At 37.2% G+C, this 15,682-nt stretch overlaps 1 protein-coding gene and 1 long non-coding RNA gene across 2 annotated transcripts; one reads left to right on the forward strand and one right to left on the reverse strand.

Moving 5' to 3' along the window:
* Positions 1–3,080: 3,080 nt before the first annotated feature.
* LOC116208897 (PAN domain-containing protein At5g03700) lies at positions 3,081–5,234 on the reverse strand. The gene has a single exon (XM_031542467.1). It carries the CDS (start codon positions 4,952–4,954, stop codon positions 3,509–3,511), a length of 1,446 nt encoding a protein of 481 aa, XP_031398327.1. The 5' UTR covers positions 4,955–5,234; the 3' UTR covers positions 3,081–3,508.
* Positions 5,235–9,319: 4,085 nt separating this feature from the next.
* Positions 9,320–12,019, forward strand: LOC116206837. Its single transcript, XR_004156808.1, has 2 exons — positions 9,320–10,023; positions 11,499–12,019. It is a non-coding gene; the product is annotated as an uncharacterized LOC116206837 (long non-coding RNA).
* Positions 12,020–15,682: the final 3,663 nt, after the last annotated feature.

Raw genomic sequence — 15,682 nt, forward strand, 5'->3', positions numbered from 1 at the left:
CAGTTTGAAAACTTCCTTGTGGCTCCGATAAGTTTCGGCAATCTAATTTGTCATATGACACGGTTATAATAATGAACTAATTTAAATATATAAAGAACTGACATGGCGCGGTATGTTTGACATTAATTTTGAGATCTCGTTTTTCTAACAATCACACGTACTAATAGAGAATATACAACTTTTTGATGATAATCTTTTGTTTTTTGTTTTTAATGATAATCTTTTCTATTGCTATATTATATTACTCTTCTCTCCCTTAATTAGAATGATGATGATGATGATGATGATTAGTCTGAGAATTACTTAGCAGCTGCAACTAAAAAGATTTAATTTGTCCATGTATCTACATATATATATAATATAGTCTATTGGATAAAGGGACAAGATGGGTACCAAACTATCACAACTCACAGAAATTAAAGAGCCAACTAAGATTATTCTTTTCCTGTTAATCCGAGTCCCCACTTGCCCCATAAATCATTGCGAGTTATAGATTCCTTTTAAGCCCAACAACATCAAAGGGTGCCATCTTTGGAATATATGGAATTAATGCCAAGCGATACATTCTAACTAGCCTTATGTTCCCAGCAGTTTGGAGAAAATTATCCGGTATCTTTAATAAATAGTCTTATGCGTGAGTATATATATATATATATTTTTGATAATATATATGTGCGCGCCATCTGATCAAGTTTTTATAACACGAATTCCACTATAAAAAGTTGATCTATTAGTTTGCATAGAATTCGTACAGTGGATAAGAGAATATAGAATTATCAATAAGTTTTAAACAAAGTTACCATACAAAATATGAAATTATATCGATCCACGTACGGGATGCATGTCATATTCCAATAATCAAATGTCACCTAAACGAGGACGATGAATATATACATAAAACGAAAATTCTAATATGACTTTGAGTTTTGGTGACACACTTGATATATATGTTCAAGTGTTTAGTATTTCAGTTTAAGTATTTGATACTTTTACTATTCGTGATGAATTTTACCAACTGCTGGACATTTGAATTTAAATACTAATAAATAAAAGTAATAAACACTTGTAATGATCACGAGTGCTAAAAGTACTAGACACTTGAACTGAAAGTACTAATACGTCTTACCATCACTTCGAGTCATGCTAATGTGATGGGGGCATGGAAGAGTGTTGTGTTGAGTTCAAGCCCAAACTTCATTACAATTATTACAATCACTAACGAGAAATGGAATCCAACATGGGAGCCCTATGTAGGCTCTGGGTTGTCCTTGTGCCCAACTCATAGGACTGGGCCTCATTTAGCCCAAATAGTTTTATCCGCAAACTTCAAAGTTGAGGAACATATGCATAGCCCCATCAGTCCATGCAATATAAGATCACAAATGTTACTACTTCCACGAGATCTAGGCCTAGTCCCGCAGTCCGTAGCTACTTCGAAGACAAACAAACAACCACAAACCTACGACATTTTGTAGTAAAAATTAGAAATTTACGCATGTTTTCGACACCATAGCTCGCTCCTTATAACTGGCATAGAACGACTAGTTTGTTCTCCCGTCAATAAAATATGCGTGACTTAATTAATATACATGTTTCTAGTCTATACAATGTCTGAATGAAAAGTGTACGGAAATATATTCTCTATCGGACCGTCACAAAATGTCTCTCTTTCCTCCTCAATACGTGCATATATTCGAAAGGCTCACACACATCCGCACACAGGATAGTTAAAAGATATAGTTGATCGATGAGACGAATCTCTTTCCGACATAAAGAAATATGGATAGATCAAATAGCAGCACCCAACTGAGGGGCAAGTGGACACGGGCGCACGTCTTCATGCAGCTTTTTATAAATATAAGGATAAGATTAATATAATATTATTGATTATTGATATTTATAATAATATTTGTGTTGTTGCGTATATATAAATATATAATATGGCCGTGGAAAATAACATATATAATGTTGGAGAAAACGTCACCCCTTACGTCAAACATCTCCCGACGTCGTCACACTTTAATATTTCCCTTGTGGGCAGAAAAGGAACGAGGGGGTGAGGGGAAATCAGCCCTTAAAATTTGGACGTTGTAAGTAAAATATATATATATATATGTATATATTTTAATAAAATTTCTTTAAATTTATCTCTGATGAAAAAAAATTATATCCTTATTTATCCCAATCAGCCCTCTTAAGTCTAAATTCTCCATCCGTTCTGCTTCTAAGCTCTCTCTCCCTCTCAATCATGCAAATGAACATTGCGCGATCTGTTCAATCGCGAGGAATGCTGATAACTTCCTCGTCAAATTGATCCTTAGAGTATGGAATCATTTGAGATTATATCATTGAATACAACGTATATGACATATTGGAATTACCTAACACAAAAACTACTCCTTAAATGGGAAAAAAACAAAAAGAGCAAGTGGTTTGTGGTAAGATCGTATCAGCTTTGTTTGCTTTCTGATTTTGGACTGACTATTTGTTTAATTGTCCATTTTGTTTTAATAATCAACGGAAGACTAGAAGAGGGCGACCTCACCATTGGGGAAAAAAATTATAACGATCTTATTTCACAATGATGCATGTGACAAAAAAAAAACCAATAAAGTTACTATGATTGGTAATAACCATCATATATTACTCGCATAATTAACTGTCCGCTCATTTACTGCAATCTAATTGATTTTTACTCAAATTACGAAAGAGATGACGGAAAACTTTCTTTACCCTCCATATACACATGTTTATACCCTTTGGAGACCTAGCTACCTCGGCTTTCACGGTTTTATGCATTTGATGTGCATAAAACCAAATCTTAAACGGCATAATCGTTCGATAGTCAAACCAAAGCATCGAGACTCCTTCATATAGAGTGATCGATTGAGCCGACATATATGGACTTCTGATCACCATGGCCACTAGTCTTCCATGAAGAGCATCCAAGAAGTGGATGGATCCATCCCAGTCCTGCAATATTTCCAGCACGTGACTGGACATTAATCTCGAGAAAATGACAAGACATCACTCAAAGGGAAGTCAGCACGGTTGGGTGGGTCCCACCTTGTCCAAAGAGAGAAAAAGGTTAGAGATTCGATTGAAGATTATCTTCGACAAAGTTTGACCCGCCATCTGATCTGATCCACCCCCTCTCACCATCACGCATAAGCTTTGTTATTCAGCCAAAAAAAATAAAAGACATTAGCTTTGTTGGCTGCATTGCACTGCTCAACGCCAATGGACAAACATAATATAAGTGCCGGTCAATTTCCACTATATCTATAATGTCTGCCAACCAAAACCAATGTTGTCATCTCTTACGTCAAAACACACAACTTGACCTCGTCTCTTCTGTCCAATAAACGACAAATAATAGGCTCGCCTAGCTGCTAGGTCGAGCCCATCGATGCGCTTGTATTGGACCGATACACCAAGTAGTCAGACTCGTGAAGTTCGCCGAGTAAGATCGGGTGTGGACTACATAGATGGTTGCAAGTAGTTGTGATTATCCACTGCTCATCTCAATGGACCGGAAACTGGCCGACCCGAGATCCTTATACGGGCCGGGGGATACCTTGTTCGCCTCCTCCAAGTATGCACTCACCCCTCTCCTCCTCCTCCAGCGCCGGTAGTATCCAAACCCGAATATCGCCCCGACAACGACCAATCCAAGCATGACCCACATCGAGACTCCAACCCCAAAACCGATCCTGTAGCCCTTTCCTCGGTGTCCTGTCTCGCTGATCACCTTGAAGTACCCGAGCTTAGTCTCATCGTCCACGCTCATGAGGGTCTGCACCGGGTAATCCAGGACGTAGCATGACCCTGACGCATTATTGTAGACTGCACCCCAGCAGCGACAGTTGCTCTCACAAATGCTCTCGCACTGCTCCAAAGATGACACTGTTTGGTACCCCATCAGCTCCTTGTACGGCAGCTCCACCCCGCTCCTCCTTAAGACCCGAAAGTGCACATTGTACGTTCGCGCCTCGCATAGGTCGCCTGACCCGTACCCACACCCACCCGAATGAGGCTCGGTGTGGTTGTCCAGACAGGTGCAACTATCATTGTCCCTCGCGCACAAACCGTACGAACCGCAGGGGCTGGGCAACTCGCAGAAGTCGGATATCGCCCGATAGTCCATCACCCATTCTGACCCGTTCCAGTAGTACCCTTTCAGGTTCCCGTCCGGTTCTAAACGTACCAGAACAAAAGAGTCAACAGCCTTCTGGAAGCTGCTGAAGGTCTCAATATCCACGGCCGTACTACTATTCTGGTACATTGCTAGGTACCCGTCCGAGTTGACTTGAGCGTAAATCGGGCCCGCGCCCTCGACGATCGTGGCCCTAGCCTCCAATGCCCCGTGCTTCCAGTACATCTGCTCCTTGCCACGCTCGAAATTCGCATAGAGGCCGATAAAGTTGTCGCCTAGGCTCATTGTGTAGAGACCGTTCGATGAGACGAGGGACATATTAGAAGTGAAGTTCTGGTTCTGAACGATGGTATTTGTGGGAAAGTGGAAACTCTGCCAGAGAACGGCTGGAGGATCGGTCTTCTGCATTTGGAGGTCCGAGCTGTTGAGGAGCACTACCCGGTCCCCGTCCGTGCGGGTTGACCATAATACACCCGTGGACGGGTCTGAAATCACGAGGCTGCCATTGAAGGAGAGCTCTGTGCGGTCCGACAACCTAGCTGGGTCGGCTAGGTCTGCAGACCAGAGCGGCTCGGATGATGCTACATGGACCACCGCCAAGGCAAGCCCGGATCCATTGATCCGCAGGAACCCCATGGAGAAGTTCCCGGTGGGATCGCGGAGTATGGGCTGGAATACAGAATCCGAGCGGCTTGGCGTGGCCGTGAAGCCTCTGAGAAGCTCCGTTTCCACAGCAGCGGCGGCACCGAGAAGAAAGGTTACTGCTAGGATTAGCGTTGTTTGACGAAGAAGCGCCATTCCTCGTTTCGCCAGGCCTGAGAAATGGACTGTTTATTTTGTTTTTCAGAAGGGGGTGTATAGATGGTATGCATGAAGCTGCGCTCGTTGAGATAGAGTACGAAAAGTTCATATAATGATGTGTATTTAAAATTTGTTTAATTTAAATATGTATAGTGTGGCCCGTAAGCATAATTTTAGAATTTCCAGGTTGAGTATTTATAATCAAGAAAATATTGTCAGAGGGAGGCAGAGGTAGGTGGCTGGGCGCTAATTCCAAAGACATATCTAAGGATCCAGGAAAGATAAAAATATATACATGGATGCAATGCACATATATATAATTTAATTGCTGCATGAAGTGTTTTTTAAGATGATCTGTTGCAGACTGCAACCATGCACCTTCGTCCCTAAAGAAATTTAAATAACAGGGTTTTGTTCGAATTCCATTTATAATTTTCTTTTGTGGAATTAGGAGCGATTTAGAGGAATGGGGTGAGGTCGATTGGGATATGAAATTTCATATTTGGTTTTTTTTTATTTTGGAAGGATAGGAAGATTAGGAAGTATTGGAAACCCTCCAAATTCCATCCAACTTCACAAATCTACAATCCACGAATTTGGTGAAACGGGAGGGATGCGAATTTTAGAATATTTTAATTATGTAGAGAGACTGATATATTTTATAAGAAGTTAAAATTAAATGTGCACTTATGGGAAAAAGAGTATTAGTACTAAAATTATCTTTCCCATTCCCATCATTTAATTTTTTTTTTAATGAAGCACCAATGAGAGTTGATTCAAATGATTAGTGTTTGTTCTCTTTGAACAATATCTTATATCCCTTTACCACTCAATAAGCCATCCTGTCTTTAACTTGAATTAGTCGAAATTCATTAATCTTTCAAATATATTATGATACATAGTAAATATAAAAAAATTTAATAAAAAACCAAACAAGTGGTGGACTACTCCACCCTTACCACGCACAATTCATTTTTTCTACCCAAACTAAACATGCGATTCATTAATGTTCCTTTCCCCTCCATTTATCGCCTTATCCTTCCCCTCCCTATCCTTCATCATTCCTCCACCCCTTTGTAGCCAAACAAAACTTGAATACACTACTAAAAATACCAGGAGCACCGAAAGAATTGCCGAGGGATTGTGTCCATCGGTAAAATTCCTTTAGAAATCCCTCGGAAAATTTACCAAGGGATTTCCGAGGGTTTTTTCCCTCAGTAATTATTGAGAGAAAAATCCCTCGGTAATTTCCTAGGTAAAATGAAAAAATAAAAAAAATCCAAGGGATTATCGAGGTAAAAATCCCTTGGTAAAAATTTAAAAATTGTTTTCTTAAATAGCCGAGGGATTTTTCCCTCGGTAAATTAAAACGTACAAATTTCTCTAATGAAAAGTTAAAAAAAATCAAATTAGAAAATTAATATTTATTTTACAATAATAATTGTAAAGATATATATCATATATAAACTATATTTCTTGAAGAGAATATTATATTGTAAGTTAAATATAAAATTAATTTAATTTAGGATCGAAAGTGTTTAATATTTTATAGTAAATATGAAATTAATTTAATTTCAATATTTAAAATTTTGAGTTTTTGAAAAAATATATATAGATATTAGTATATAAATATAATATTTATGCTCGGAGTGCGTAAACATTATAATTAAGACTATGTTTATGCTCAGTGCGTGAGTCATACATAGATGTATTTTGTAGTTACTTATCATTTTAATATTGTACATGAATTTTTTTTTTTAAAAAAAGAATGAATGAAATAAATAGTATTAGAAATAAAACCTCAAAATGGATAGTAGTCGAAAGCATGTTCGAACTGGTAAGGGAAAGTCCATAAAATTCTTGATTATGTTACATTAAAATCTATTTAGATCGGTCAAATAAACTATATGGTTATTTTCAATTAAATATCACATGCATTATATAGATAAATAATGTTAAATTTATTATTAAACGTATATATTATCAATGCAAATTTGTTAATATCACAAGTTTTTGGTTTTTTAAAAATGAAAATATAAAGACAAGTAATACAAGTATAATTAAGTGTAGAGAAAAGATAAAAACAATGCTTGTAACTCAATGGTTAAGGAGATGGCATGAGAGACGGGCATATGGGGGGTTGGAATGTCTCAAGGTGGAGACTTAAAAAATGCAAGAAAAATACGAGAGATGTGGGAAGGGAAAGGGGAGAGAGAGGGTAGTCGGTATATTTTTTTTAAGCAAAAACACTGAGTTACCGAGGGATGGTAATCTATCAATATATATATATATATATATATATTGGAAATACTGAGGGACAAATCCCTCGGTAAATTTACCGAGACCCAATTTACCGAGGGATCCGTTCCTCGATAATCTCTTAAATTTTAGGAGTGATATGAGTCATGATAATTGATAAAATTCACAATTGTGAGAGTTTTACTCCTTAGTAGCCAACTCAACTCATGACTTGAATTAGTCGTGAATTACAGGACTTCTAAATATCAAATGACGCAAATGAAAAAAAAAATACCAAGCACCTTTGATGCTTGAAATTTACAACTGCTTGAGGGAATATTTTTCACGATTTAAAAATGCACAGATGGATTCATTTTTAATCTGTTGTGTTAATTTACGAGTAAATTACTTCAGTTGTTTATAATTTATAACCGTGCAAGGTAGAATCAAAGAGTGAATCGGGTTTTAAAGTTTTAATGATATTGATGGGGCAAACCACTTCCTATTGATAGCATTTTTTTAACCTATATTATCATCTCATAATTTACTCTAAAGGAAAATGAGGATATTTTCATCAAAGGCTTGATCTCATATATTCATGTAAGACTAGTTATAAATTTTTTCTCTTATATTCCCAGCTAAAACGAGAATACCACTAAATACAATCTTTCACATCGACTAGCTAATTCCAATCTTCTAGAATTTAAGATTGTTTGTTGGAGTTAGGCTATCTCTCAGTCATTGACTAGCTTTATATATATATAATTAGGTCAATTTGGTATGCGACAATGAAATAAAATGGAAAGGCATGGATTATATATAGGGAAATATAATAGTATTGAGTCAAAAAATGAGATTTTTTTTAATGATCATTACAAAATGAAGGAATATAATTATAATATTAAACTTATTTACCAAGATATCATGCAATATACATTCTTAGATATATAAATTAAAAGAACATATATGATGATTTACAATATATAGCATGAAATGAAGGAATGACCATTTCCTTTCTTAATTGAGGGAATGCACATTCCATCGAAATAAATGAAAAAAATGATAATGAGGGACTGTCATTTTTAACTAATGTAAAAAATACTAATAAGAAAATGATGTGCAATAAAAAAATTAACATTCCATTTTTGTGTACTAAACGGGACCTTAGATCGACACAATCACACACACATATATATATAATCATGCGTACGGAAATTTCTTTTCATTTACAATTTGAGCATTCTAAAGAAGTGTTTATCGGCATGGTCATGGTCTTCAACAGGTGAGAGCCCCTTCTGCTGAGACACATATCCGCTTACCAAAATTTCCCCAAGCCAACAAGATAGATCTCTTTGCATCCGTTTAAGAAATCTAATTGGATCGGGTTTCTCCGCAATAAATGTCATAAAGATTGAATGAGCTTAACGAACTTTCGAGCATCAATACCGACAAGCATTGACCTTTTACAAATCCAACATAAATAAACTCACATGCATACCTGCATATATATATATACACACACACGCACACACACATATATATATATATATACGCGCGCACACACATGCATCTATATAATGGAGTAATCGGCACCACTTTTCCTTTAATAGAAGGTGCAACTTGGTTGACATTACTATAAAACTAATTCCCATAGAGATAAAATCCAACCAACCAACCAACCAACCAACCATCCAAAACCTCTCTGGCCAAAAAACAAAACAACCAACACCTCTCAAATTTTATCCTGTCTTTGTCAGCTTTCAACAAGTTGACATATATAAATACATATAAGTCGATATATGTACAGAGAAAATGGAGGCAAAAGGAATTACTACGCCGTGGTTTGACAAAGCAAGCCACGAGCTTTCCCTCCTATAAGAATTCTCATCGTGTTTAGTATAAGAAAAAAAGGATATATGATAGAAGCTTCTAGTTTAGGAGGCCGTCAACGTCCTTAATTACATATAAAAATCTACTCGCGATTCACTATATATTACCGGTGTGGCTGCCGCCAAATTCATGATATCAATGTTGAGGCTTATAAATAAAAAATTAAATAATATTGATATATTTGGTCGATATCATGGCTATATATAAATATTTCATCGAAATCGTTCGATTTGTTTCACTACCCAGACTAATGAGTTAGTATATTCGTTGAAAATGCTGATAGGTTTATAATTTTAATGGAGCACGTAGCCTCTTGAACTGCTTATTCTAAAAGGGCAACAAGAAAAAGAAAAACTGGTAGAGGCCCAGAAAGATTTAGATCCAGTTTGTGTATATGCGTTGATATGGCCCCAGGCCCAATTTAGGTAAAAGTAAAGCCCATTGCCAAGGATCTGGCGAAAGGGCCTGGACAATGGAAACCTGAGCCAGCCCAAGATGGATTACCTCAATCCCATTAGGCAGGTCTAACGATCGTCTTTCAGTTCATGATGATTAATTTTCTACTTGGTCGATGGCAGGGGAGCCCCCACCCCCACCGGCGAGCTCGGACGGGGAGGGAGGTCGCCGACGGGGCCACCCCCACACTCGACTCAATCGCCTTTAACTAAAAAAAAAAAAAAAAAAGAAGGAAGAAAGAGAGGAGAAGAAGCTGAGAGGGACTTGACGAACTTCGAAGGAGTCCATGAGCGGCCGATGAGAGGTGAGGGCTAGGCTCCGATGAGCCTCAGGAGTCGTGTGCTGCCGCCGTTTTGGCCTCAACCGATGCCGGGTTACTGTTTTATGCTCTCCTCGGAGGGTTTGTGGGTTTGGGTCAGTGCAGATTTGATCTCCCAGGGTTTTTGGGGCCTTAACCATGTCGAAGGTCTACGGATTTATTGGTAAAGTTTCAGACTTTTATGGCTTTTCTGTTGACAGCTTCAATCTTTGAGATATTGATTTGTTAGTTTTCTTGAGGGGACGCAGAAGGGAGAGAAGGAGGGAGAGAAATATATTTTTAAATTTCATTTATTTTGTTTTAATTTTGAAAATCTGGAAAATTCTAGTGCTCGGGCCAGGTTGGACAAGTTTTGACACTTACGTGAGCGTCCGATGACGGCGTCAACCGCGGGATGACAAAATGCACTACATAGGAATGATTTTGAAACTTCTTATACTAACAAGTGGCATAAAAGGCTTTTTGGACCAAATTTTTTTTAAACCATTGGTGTAATTAACCCCTCTTCTGATCATAGATATATTTTTGAAGCAAAATGATTGATGTACGTGCACTATTTGCTCGATCGGTCAGGGTCCATTCAATACCACATCACATGCATACAGTAAGAGAAATCAGAACTTGGTCCATTAACTGATTGATGATTACGATATGATAATCTTAGAAATAGACTGATGATGGTACGTAGTCCCCATCACATTTTGACTATAGCATTCTGTTGTCTGGCTTTTGTACGCATTTTATTCAAAACCTAAAACGACCACGCCCTTGGAGGATTGTTGGTGTCATTTCGTATCTATATATATAGAGACGTCCTATTGCAGTGTTGCGGCCAGAATTTAATTTTGAGGATTCCTAATTATTATTAATTTCCTTTGAAATCTATTTTGGCTTCTTGCTTGCTTTTTGGCAGTTTATCTCTCGATGATGGTCTGCTTATTGCTAAATTATGGAATGTCGTCCCAACATTCATTCTTTCCACCTCAAAATTGGTTGAATTGAAAATTCCTCTCTGTATATGTACGGCTGATACTAAAAAACACAACCAGAACGGTTTTTTTTTTTTTATTGACCGTCGGATCTTCTTGCCTAAAATCCTGGCGTATAAATGTCTAACATTTTTTTAACTTTAAAATTCACTCCTAATATTTTAACCATCTATGATTTCGGCCACGTATCTTCTCGTCGAGGTTCGGTCTCGTCCATGGACGAACCGAATCCGATTCGAGAGGGACTCGGAGTCGGGCTTCAATTCTGTGGTTTTAGATCAAATTTGCGCATTAGGGTTTAGTTTTGCCGGTAATGATCTGCGGGATAGATTACCGAGGGAATATCGGATCCGTACGTTTGATGTGGACGGGGCTCAATGATTTGAGTCCCGGGCTTCTGATTTCCCTGGATTGCTTCACTGAGGCATTTGATTTTGTGCTTTCTTTGAGCTGATTCTCGTTTATGGGCTGAGCAGACGACTTTAGCTTGACTTATTCATCTCTCTTTCTGCTGAGTCAATGAGAAAGTGAGATTATTGCTAGTGTTGATATCTGTTCAAATCGATTCCCACATGTTATTTTACTTTTTGTTAGAGTTGATTCCAAGTGTGAAAGCTTGATGATTCGATTGAATTTAATTAATGTGCAGAAAATTGTGCGTTTTGTATGGCAATTCAGTCATGCTTGTTCTTCGATCAGTTCGTAAATGTGATGGGCGTTTTAATGGTAATGTTTGTAATAATTCATTGAGAAAGTACTTCTTAATTTAAAGCAATAACGGGTCATAGAGAAATTCTTCAATAGCGTTGGTTGCTGTCTCTATGAACGAGCCTAGTTGGGCTCGGATATGGAGGCAGAGCCGGGGAGGAAGCGAGGAGTCGCACTCGGAGCTTTCCTGATAGATTGCCGGGAGGGAAGGGGGAGGAGTCAGGCTCAGAGCTGGAGGCAGAGCCGGGAAGGGCAGGCAGGCGGCCTTGGGGCATTGACGATCGTCGACTCACCTCGAGGGATTCTTCTGCTCGTTTGTTGGATTAGAGGAGAACATGTGGAAGACGACATTTTTTTTATTCTTTAGTGTTTTTATTTTTTCAAGTAATTAAATTATTTTTAATTTGGCTGAACCAGTGCGATTCGATTTAGTTTAATCTCGAACCGGATTCGGCTTGTTCGCGGATGAGAGCGAATGTCGACGAGAAAATGCGTGGTCGAAATCATAGATAATTAAAATATCATAGGTGAATCTTAAAATAAAAAATATTGGACACTTGTACGTGCCAAGATTTTAATTAAGGGAATTCGATGGTAAAAAATAAAATAATCACGGTGGTTGTTTTTGGGTACCATTCGCTGTAGCATCTCCTATATGTGTGTGTATATATATATATATATGGGCGCGCGCGTCTAGAAAGAGGTGTGAACATATTATAAAATTTCAAAGTAGAATAGTACTTTCTAGGTTTAGATAAGTCAAGCACCGTCATCACTTGCTCATGCGATCGATCATCGTATAATTGGTATCAACTGTTGTAATTTATGTCGCGTTCCCCTGTCCCTTTTCAGTGTATATTACATTTTTCTTTTATGGATTTCAATATATGTTACATGGTCGATGAGGTTTACATGACGACCTAGCTAATTAAGCTTTGATAATCATAATGGCCCAGTTCAATTAATCGCATGAAAAGACTCATAGGAGCTCGGTCTATATATCTACATTCATAATTTTTTTGGGTGAAAATCTACATTTTTAATTTACATTTCTAATATTTTATCGGATATATAGATTCCATGCGTATCGAAAAGATGGAAATATCCCCACGCGCTTAATTCTTTGCATTTTTTTTTATTCAGACAAATTTGTTAATTCTAGGATGGGCAACCTCTTATATCGCTAGGATCAAATTGCATAACACATAAGTGCATACGTAGGAGTGACATTCAAATTGCATGCTTTCAATATGAGGGGACATGTTGGCCAAAAAAGAAAATCGAGGAAAAATGATGATCAATATCAATCAATATATATAAAAAGGATTTATATAATATTATTCTTCAAGGAGAATTATATATAAAAAAAGAAGTTTTTGCTTTGTCCTTTTTTTTTTTTCTTTTTTTCTTTTTAACATGGTAATGAGAAAAGAAGACTTTTTATAGCTGTAGTGGGAGGTCATAGCACGAGTGGATGGAAGAAGAGTCTTATCTCATCACGAGTCTGTGTCCATGTCTCATGGATTAACCAATATAAATAATTTTCTCATGGTGGAACATTGACATTTGTTATTTTTTCAAACTTGATTAATCTCTAGAGATAGACATATATAGAGACAGTGCTATATAAGTCTAAGCTAGATAGCGACATTAAACGGGCTCTGCATCTATCGATTATAGCTGCCGTAATTGGTATTACATTCTCTTGCCCTTTTTGAAAACCATCATCAACGTTAAGATTGGCATCGAGGAATAAATCTACTAGAAGATTCATTTCACGTCCAAAGAGACGAACTAGGCAGATTATTTTCGCTTTACACGTTATCACTTTATTTGAACACTCCTAAAATCCGTAATATCCGGAATAATTCTTGAACACACACGTGATTGACACGGACGTTTACATCTTTTGATTAGAATTTGGCATGTGCCGTGTATGTATATATGATATATGCTATAATATTTAGAGTGTGGGAAGATTCATGCAACTGATACATATGTGGAAGCTGCTCATTATATCGGGGCTGACAATTAATGTGATAAGGCATGAATGCATATATTATATGGTGTATATATCATGTGCACGATTAAATTAAATATTCGACTTAGTGGGTCTCTCTTAATCAATTGGCGAGCAAAATAATAAAGTAAAATAGCAATTTAGTTAGTGGGTCGATGGGAAAAGATATTAGAAGAAGACCAAAAGCACATCTTAATTATCATCCCATATGGGAGCTATATAATATATATATCCCAAATTCAAGACAGTGGCATATTTATCCTTATAGTACGAGCTGTTAATTTTTGATAGACCAAGAATATTGCATGAATTGAGAACAGTATAACAATTGATATGGGTAATTAATTTAATTTCGTGAATATATAAGGGTCGTCCTCAGAGGTGGGGTTCAACCAAACGGATAATTTCAACGCGAAAATAGTTGACTATATATGAATCATCATAAATTTCTGTATCCATCTTTTTAATCAATTATTTAATGGAAGACCTATATGTGCATGATATTGATATATAGAAGACTAGCTAGTTTACTTTGGACCTAATTATTAGGGGTTTCTTTTGGAATGTTTACTTTAATCAGTTCAGACAACAATGTCGTGACGAAAATTGTTCGCCTTTTTAGAAGAATGAACGAAAACATTTGTACACAAACATACCTTTTTCTTTTCTATTTTAATATTATTTTTTAATGAATAATAATATATCGACGCAACAAATTATTGGAGTTGGCACGAAAAATCACAGGGCAATACCAAAATAATGGTTCTCGATCCCTTTGATCAGATTTATAATACGTAATGGGAATTAATGAGTTGGTGTATATGGGTAGAATCTCAACGCTGGATCTAGATTCGATCAGAGGTCAGGGCTGCATGCCATTATAAGCACAAACAAATGAACTGTGACGTGAATAAATAGGGACAAAAATTAGAGACAGGAAGCATATTTTCACGTGCTAACCAAAAATTCAATGATATTATTTTTTTTATAAGCTCAAATCTTCATGATTTAAATTATCTACTTGATATTAGTTCCTTCATGTGACTGTCTCCTCCATCGGAAATCGACAGAAGGGGACACAATTGTTCCCAGGCCTCTCATATGATTCGTCGGTCGGTTTGTCATATTAACACAAATTTCTATATGGTTGTCTCTCGATTTTCCTTTTTTTTTTTTTTAATCTCTTTCTCTCCTTTCTTTTTTTCTTTTTTGGTCACCACAGGAGCTGGAAATAATGAAAAGGATCCGTTGATAAATTGGTTCTTCTACATCTCATAATAATAATAAATGTACAAGTCACACAGTGCCGGCCTACAAATTGTCGAAATCAAATTTTAAGCATGTGTCGTGGACGTAAACGTCCGGTTTCGATGAATCGAGTTCCCCCCCCCCCCCCCCCCCCCCCCCCCCCCCCCTGAAATAAGGACATAATATTAGGAGTAAATAATTCAGGGGCATAAGAAGAGAAAGTCAAATGTGAACGGGATAGTTTAATGCGCTGGTTGAGGAATCAATACGTGTTTGTAGAGAATAAATAAAACTGCTATATATATATATATATGTATATATATATATATATATATTACAAGCACATATATATGGCGCATTCCCATTGGGTGAATGGTGGTAAAGCGAGCAGAGGGTGTCCGGAAATTGTAGGCGAAGTGGGAGAAGATCATCAATACAGTACAATACCAAATATGGGAAACAGCTGTCGGCCACGGCTGTCCATCCTGACTCGTGGTTGACTTGTTGACGCCTGCCAGTAAATGCATCTTTAATTATTTACTACTACTAATAGTAAGAAATTCCCTTTAGTTTGATGGTTGATCAGAAGGGAGAGAAGTAGAGAATCATCGCATGGACATCATGGATTCGGGAGGTACTTTACGTGTTATAACTGGTTTTCAAGTTGCGGTGACGAATCGTCCGATACTTCTCATCTAGGGAGAATTATCGTACCGAGGGGTACACTATATTCTAATCACTATGGAAAAACAGTTGAATTGCACGTAGACGGCAATGTATTAAGTACCACGGGGTCAATGTATTATTTGTATATGACGCTGTGAAACCACGTTCACGGGATATATGGTTTGGCACAA

This window comes from Punica granatum, chromosome 5 (genome assembly GCF_007655135.1).
Source record: "Punica granatum isolate Tunisia-2019 chromosome 5, ASM765513v2, whole genome shotgun sequence".
Taxonomy (NCBI): domain Eukaryota; kingdom Viridiplantae; phylum Streptophyta; class Magnoliopsida; order Myrtales; family Lythraceae; genus Punica; species Punica granatum.